The sequence below is a fragment of the Corylus avellana genome, chromosome ca1 (assembly GCF_901000735.1).
Source record: "Corylus avellana chromosome ca1, CavTom2PMs-1.0".
NCBI lineage: Eukaryota > Viridiplantae > Streptophyta > Magnoliopsida > Fagales > Betulaceae > Corylus > Corylus avellana.
The window spans coordinates 33558395-33565753 of record NC_081541.1 but is presented as its reverse complement, the minus strand read 5'-3'; the positions used below and the strand labels follow the sequence as shown (position 1 = coordinate 33565753).

The 7359-nt window shown below is 40.9% G+C and overlaps 2 protein-coding genes across 2 annotated transcripts in view; both read right to left on the bottom strand.

The window, feature by feature from the left end:
- LOC132170439 (G-type lectin S-receptor-like serine/threonine-protein kinase At2g19130) overlaps positions 1–2568 on the bottom strand; it is a 2918-nt gene extending 350 nt beyond the window's left edge. Inside the window, exons 1-3 of the mRNA XM_059581430.1 lie at positions 2562–2568; positions 2369–2438; positions 174–1642 (exon numbers count right to left, since the gene is read on the bottom strand). Of these exons, the coding sequence (XP_059437413.1) occupies positions 174–1642; positions 2369–2438; positions 2562–2568 (1546 nt within the window). The remainder of the gene's footprint in view (positions 1–173; positions 1643–2368; positions 2439–2561) is intronic.
- Positions 2569–6777: 4209 nt separating this feature from the next.
- On the bottom strand, positions 6778–7313 carry LOC132170428 (receptor-like serine/threonine-protein kinase SD1-8). The gene is made up of 2 exons (XM_059581417.1): positions 7172–7313; positions 6778–7071 (listed from the first exon to the last, which is right to left on the bottom strand). Exons 1-2 carry the CDS (start codon positions 7310–7312, stop codon positions 6778–6780), a joined length of 435 nt encoding a protein of 144 aa, XP_059437400.1. The 5' UTR covers position 7313.
- Between the last annotated feature and the right edge of the window lie 46 nt (positions 7314–7359).

The window sequence follows — 7359 nt, the reverse complement described above, 5'->3', positions numbered from 1 at the left end:
AAGATAAGCCATGTTGTTGGGACCAACACAGCTACCCACACTTTCCATTTTTTGCCTGATTGATCATGACAAGAATCAATCTTAATTAGTCCAACCATAACAGAGAATTAAGTATAATTAGTTCAAAACGAAAGATGACAAAAAAAAAAAAAAAAGTGTAGATTTCATCTCACCTTTGGTACTTTCATCAGCAGCAAGTTTGAGATAGATATCTTGCCCAGTCTGGTCACTATCTGAGAGCTGTTGTAAATTCAAAAGAGCTCCTTTCCATATCATACAGTACCCACTCCTATTATAAGCATAAGTTGTGCATGAGCAATTATTCATGCAAGCCACATCACAATTCATAGCACTCACAGTCGAATATTCTTTTGAATTAGCAGGCAATCTCACGTTTGGTACTTTGAGGAACCAATCTTTTGTGGCATTATTAGCATATGTATTATTCTCGCATTGCAAAGCGGATTTCCTCACACACCCACCTGACCAATCACTTATTCTGGTGTAGTTCATCGAAAATGGTTGGAAACCTTTTAGACACTCACAAGGGTTTGAGGAATTCTCATGGTACAACACGCCAAATGCACAACACAAAGCATAGATATCAGATTGGTCCCTCGGTGCAGACCAAAATGAATTCCATACCCAAGGGCCAGACAGCCACGTCAATAACTGCATTTCTCCTGTACACTTCATCACTAATTTAGAATGGAAAGATGGATTATGAAGAGAATGAGTCAAATATATTCCATTTTCATATGACACAAAACTGAAGTTGTAGATAGAATTCATTGTCATCTCAGGAATATTGCTAAAATAATTTCCATTCCAAAGTCCAGAATGCCAATAGATTTGGGATCTGTTCCAGTCTAGGACAAATTGATTGCTTCCATCTGGGTCTAACTGCAACGAGAAGACACCCGGTGCCGGATCTTGTGAATTTTTCCATGAGATGAACAGCTGTTGTTTTCGAGTAACCTTATCGATCCAAAGCTTTGCTCCTGGCAGCCATGTATCGGTTATATGGTCGAAACTCTCCCAAAATATACGAGACAGGTTGGACCTATCTCTCAAAACAAAATTCCCATCTTCACCAAGTACTGCTTCAGTTATATTTGACCCAGGAAATGTCAAATTTGTCCACCAAAATGGGATCTTGGAGGAACCTTGAAACAGGAGCAGATTGCCATCTTCTGAGAGGTTAAGTGTTGAGGAAGATGGGTCAGACAAAGGGTTTTCTTTATTTGCTACCCAAACAATATTGTCCTTCTGGCCAAACCTTCTAAACCATGTACCTAGGTAGAATTTTAATGAAGTTCCTGGTTGGAAGAAACCGAGCTCAAAAGTGCCGTCTTTAGATACTATGGTCTCTCTCTTTGAAAGTGAAAGAGAGTGACCTGGAGAAAGGGTATCACCAGCTATGGAGAAGCATGGTGTGTAATAAGACAGGATTAGAAGCAGAACAAATAAGAGCCATGGCTGGTGATTAGTCCTCATGCTACCTGTTAGAACAGTTTTCAGAATGATGACGTAAGATAGATCCTGTGAATGGTCTGGTATCTGAGGAATCGCCCTGGCTATAAGATAACAAGAAAAGGGATCAAAGCTGCTGGTGTTGTCCGGCGGGGGATAGCTCCGATGCCTAAATTAGTCACACTGTTTAAGAAAAATGTAACTTTCAAGATGGAAGGTGTTAGATAAAGAGGATAGATTGTATTCAGTTTAAGGAGTGAAAAAGAAGTTACCAAAATCTGAGATGAGGCCTCCCTTTTATAGGCATCAGGTTGTACCTGTTTACCCGACACTGTGGACTTACTGAGGATCCACGTGTCAAATAATATATTGAAGAATGATGCATGAAATATCATGTAGGTATATCTATTGTCCCGAGAGTAACCCTCGGTAATCCACTTAAGACTCGGCTAACCGAGCTTTTGAACCGAGTGTTGTGTATACCGAGCTTAGACAGGTATAAACTTACCGAGCATAAGTTTGGTGAACAGTAAAAATGACCGAGCTTTAGTGATGGGCCGGCAAATCATCTTGCCGGGCCCAACACAGCTGATCCATGATGCAACAGTTGTTTATACAGAGCATAAGTTTGGTGAATAGTAAAAATGACCGAGCTTTAGTGATGGGCCGGCAAATCATCTTGCCGGGCACAACACAGCTGATCCATGATCCAACAATTACCCCCCAATTTCCTAGTCTGATAGACTACGAAAATTTCATGTTTTCGAGAATGGGTCAGCTTTTATAAGTTTGGCATTAGTTTTTGGAGAAATAAGGCGAGTTGGCTCCAGATTTTAAACTTTTAAAATTTTTTGAATTTCAAAAGTGAAAATGCGTAGAGCAAATAACGATTTACCTTCTTCTTTTTTGAGAGCCACGCGTTGTACTTCCTGCGGTTGAAATTTGTGGCTGACATGTGTCGCCACCTGCATGAAGAGTAAAAATCAAAAGGGCGCCTTTTCAAAGAACTCTAGCTCTTTAGGCTTTAAATGTGCTGCTTCGGTTTCCCCTTCCGGAAGTCCTTTTAAACCGTTCCCACCTTAGCTTACCCCCCATCGTTTTCCAATAGAAGCCATTGTTTGTGTTCTTTTCGAGTTTTTGCTGATTTTTCAAAACTTGCACTCCTTCTTCCAGACTTTTCTGCTCAATATTACTTCTTAATAGTATTTTTTAGAACTTCGATTGAGTCTGTCCCCTCAGCCGAAACTTTCGTTCATCCAAACTGCCCCGTGCTTTATTATTTAGACTTTCTTCTTCCCCTAATTGAACCTTCGATTAGTCACCTTCGTTTGAGTGTTACCCATCTTCTAATTCAGCAAGTTCTTCCTTCCATTCCTCGTCAATTAATTTCCGAATTCCAATACCTAATGAGTTGTAGAGTTGGTGTTGATTCTAGTGCATTGGGTCCTTTACACCCAGTTACAAGGGAATCGAATCTGTCAGAGATTGATGAACCTGAGATTCGTCGAATCTGCCACATCCCTAACTCGGTTCAATTACGCTTCGATAATGCGGGAGCCGGAGCTGTGGTTAATGTCGATAAAAATGAGGTTTGTGTTTACATGGAGATGTTCTAGATTGGTTTGAGGCTGCCTTTCTCTAGGTTAGTTCAGGAACTATTAAGTTACCTTCGGATAGCTCCTCATCAACTCTTACCGAATGGCTGGAGAACTTTCTTTGCCTGTATGATGGTTTGGCCAAAAATCCTCGGGGTAGAGCATCTCCTTACCGTGGTGGAGTTTTTGAAGGTTTACCGACTAACAAAGTGTCCCAGAACCGAGTTTCTATTCACCTTCCAAACCCGAAAGAAATTAAAGCTTCTCACCTTCAGGAGCACTTATACCAGTAACAAAGGGTGGAAGGACGAATTTTTCTTTGTTCAAGGTGATTGGGAGTTTTCACCTTCAGAAGTGATAAGAGACCCGAGTGTCCCTCGGGAAACAATTGCCCCTTCAAACCGAGGTATAAACCGAACATTGTATTGCTTATTCCTTATTTCTTCCTTTTGCAGTAAAGCTAATCTTAACATATATTTCCACGTCAGCAAGAACCGACTTTAACCAGGGAAGAGATGAAGCGATTTAAAGATGTTTTGGATTATGCAGCACTTCATCCACTAGAAATGGATTACGACACTGTCATGACTGAGGAAAATAAGCGGTTATACTTGCGGACTCCCGCACCTGCGAGGTTAGTGGAAGTTGCTCCACCGAGAATACCATCTGCCGAGGTGCCAAGAAGATCGATTGCCGAGCCTGCCGAGCATCCGAGAAGAAGAACTGTCGGTACCGAAGGCCTTCTAAAGGAAAAGGTAAGAGGAAAGACGAGGATGCTTTCCCAAAGAAACCCTTGGTAAGACTTCTGATTGCTGCTAGAGTCTCTCTGGTGATTGCTGATGAGCCTGAAGACCCTAACATTCCTTCTCTGGAGATGAAAAAGAAGAAGAAAACTGAGGGTTGCTCACAGGCGGTACAGCCAGTCGTCGATTTGGATTCAAAGGGGGTTGAGGTAAATTCGGGTTCTTAAGTTGGAGGAGTTGCACCTGATGTTCTCCCTGAAGAAGAAACAGGGAGGGTTGCAAGTGATTTAGGAGCCCCTGAAAAGGGACCTGCCCTTGAGGTAAAAGCACCTGCTCCTCATATTAGAGCATACTCGGCGGTCCTTGCTGGTGTCAGGGAGTTTCTGAGTAAGAAGGGTACATCGGTTCGGGATGCTCTTCTCTCAAACCGACCTTCCCGATCGTCTTCCCACACACCAGTTAGAACCGAACTTCATTCCCCCGCGGTATTCGAAGTTGAACCACTTTTAGCCGTTCCTCTTTCCTCAACTCCTACTGAAGTTGTGCCTGTGAGTGCTTCTAAATCTGAGGAAGAGGAACCGATAGATGTTGGTCGTATCCTAAGGGATCTCGCTTCCACTATGCCAATAGTACAGCTGCTTGCGATGATCCTCCTAGGGCAAACCGAAGCGAGGAGTTCATATACGCATCCCGAGGCTGTTAGTGCCGAGACTGTAGCTCCCGTAGACTCGGCTGCTGAGAAACTTGTGATTGCTGCCCTCAATTACTGAGCCTGTCGGCGACGCGCCAGTGATTACAGAACCTATAACTACCGAGCATACAATTGTTAAAGAGGTGGTTGATGTTCGTTGATAAGTGCTAAAATATTCATATTTTCAACCCTTAACTTGCATGTTTTAATCCTTTGGTTTTAGTTAATTAGGCCATTTTAATTCTTTTTTGTGTTTTTTCATACTTTTGCAGGCTTTTGGAAGAAAGTGAAGTAAATCAAGATGATTTGGGCTCAAAGAGAGAAGATGGGAAAAATTGGAGCTCCTTGACACTACGATCAATCACAGGGTACCTGCGATCGAGCGTAGTACCAGAGAGGACACAGCACGAAGCAAGCTAGGAGCGATCGAGCGCTTAACAAAAGGGATTGATCGCAGACTTGCGATCGAGCGCACACGGGTTGCGATCAATCGCACCCACGCGCATGATGTGGTGAGTAATGCTTTTTAAAAGAAAATTTTTTTTAGTCATGTTGTATTAAGCGGGTCGTCACATACCCCCTAGCTGGTTAATAGAGAATATGGGTAGGAAAATCCTCACCTGACGGTGGAATTTCCCAAAGCACAGACCAATATTTATCACATAGGTACCCCCGGCTGGTCAATGGAGAAGATGGGTAAGAAAATCCCTCACCTGATAGTAGATTCTTCGACTGTGGAATTTCCCAAAACACAGATCAATTATCAAATTGAGATCCCCTCTGTTAGTTCTTGTGTTGACTTAATTCAGTTCCAAAATGTAAAGGCTACTGTTTACAGGCTCAAACACTGATATAGAATGCTCAGAATCAAATCTCCACCGTTCATAATGTAGATTCATGTGTCATAAACGTCCTCCCTGCAAAATTTCAGCTCAATCGGACCACAAACGCCCATCGATTGGAGCTGTTGATCAAGGCTGGATAGCATTTCCATAATGTTGTTTCACCCATTGCATGCCCTGTCTGGATAGGCCTTCCCCGGGTCTGGACCGAATTTCCAGAAACTTTATTTTTGCTCTGCAAGGCCTTGTTCGGACAGCCCATTAACCTGTCCGGATACCTCGTACCTATTATGCCTAAAAACATGTTTTTAGTGGGCCCAGGTCTAGGGTTTGATGTACTGATATATATACATCATTATAGAAGAGAGGCACAAATTTTTACCCCAGAGAGTTCGTCGGAGGCTGTGCTAAGAGAGATCATATGTGGTGAGCATTAAATTGAATCTCTTAGAGTTTTAGTTATTCATTTGATAAATCTATAGTTGAGAAGTCTATCAGAAAGGTCCGGTAAAGGAGAATCACTTTGAAGAAGATTGTGAGCAAGAAGATGAGTTGTAGGCTTGTCGATTTTACAGAGCCAAGGTCTTGCAAAGGGTTGTAAGTGTTCCTAGTGTTTGTAATCTCTGGATAATCTTTTGATAGTGATTTCCTGGGTTTGGCTGCCCCGAAGAGGTTTTACTTTTAGATCGGTTTCTAAAAGGCTTCTTCTTCGTCACCAAAATCCTTGTGTGTGATTGTTTATATTTTGGTGATTGTTTGCTTTGATAAATATCTGTTAATTCCGCATAAACTGTGATATTTATCTGTTTAGAGTTTTTCACCCTCCAATTGGGAAGAAATTGAAAATTCTCCAACTGTTAATCGTGGCCCTTCATGTTAAATCCAATGGTCTATAAAATGTCAGTTGCTTTTGTATAACCAAGGCATTAAATGCTAGCTTTTGTTTTACCGAGGTTTAAACAAATAAAGTTAACACGTTTAGGAGGGTATAAGCGTCATTTCTTGGTCTGAAGTGAGGGCAAAAGTGGAAGAAAAAAATTTAAAATGGCAAATGACTTGCACATGACCGTTGACCGTCAATTTTAACCCCTTTGACTAACGGAAGATAGCTTTCTGTCATAAGATGGTAGTATGATGAGGTTAGGTGTCATAGTTGGTAGTTCAAGGGGAGAAAGTGCCAAAGCGCTGTAGTTCATGGGGGCAAAAAGTAATTAACCAAAAAAATAATAACTAGCATGTAGCACACCAATATGCATAAATAGTAGATAAAAACTATGGTTCTACTTCTACTTCTACAATAGTTCTTTTTTTTTGTTTTTAATATAAATAATCTAATCTCAGTAGAAAGGATATAAGGCTGCAATCCTAGCACAAGAAGAACATAAAAAAAGAAAAAAAAAAGAACATTTTTTTTTCTTTTACATTCAAAATAGCTATCGAGCTTCCATTATTGAAACAGTTACACTGTTTATTGAGCAATTTTCTACATTGGCAACCGTTGTATTTCGGTCTATGCAAAAAGCTGGAGGCTTTGGTATAGGTAGAGGTGTATATTCATTGCTAATATAAGAGACGACATCAACCATGGTAGGTCGATCAATGGAGCTTTCTTGTACACAAAGAAGCCCAATGTTAATGAATCTTGATAGAATAGAAGTAGAGGAAGGATTTCCTATTGTTGGATCCGTCAACTCCAAACTTCGACCATTTCTCCACAACTCCCAAACCTGTTTTCGTTAGTAAATATTAGTTTAAATAAGAAGCATTTCAATTTGTAAGACTAAGGTAAAACATAACGAAATTGAAAGGGTATAAGAAGCTACTCACATAACTAAGAAGATTGAGTGAATCACTGTTAGAGAAGTCAGTATTCTTTTTGCTGCTCACAATCTCTAGTAGCAATACTCCAAAGCTAAACACATCAGACTTTACTGAGTATAGACCCTTGATAGCATATTCGGGAGACATGTACCCACTGGATTCCAAAATTTAGTACATCACTCTTTTAGTAGCTT

Excerpts from the sequence above, each read along its gene's own strand:
- LOC132170428 (XM_059581417.1), bottom strand. The coding sequence starts at position 7,312 with ATGTCTCCCGAATATGCTATCAAGGGTCTATACTCAGTAAAGTCTGAT. Across the intron at positions 7,072-7,171 it reads CACTCAATCTTCTTAGTTAT|GTTTGGGAGTTGTGGAGAAA; the intron begins GTGAGTAGCTTC and ends TAACGAAAACAG.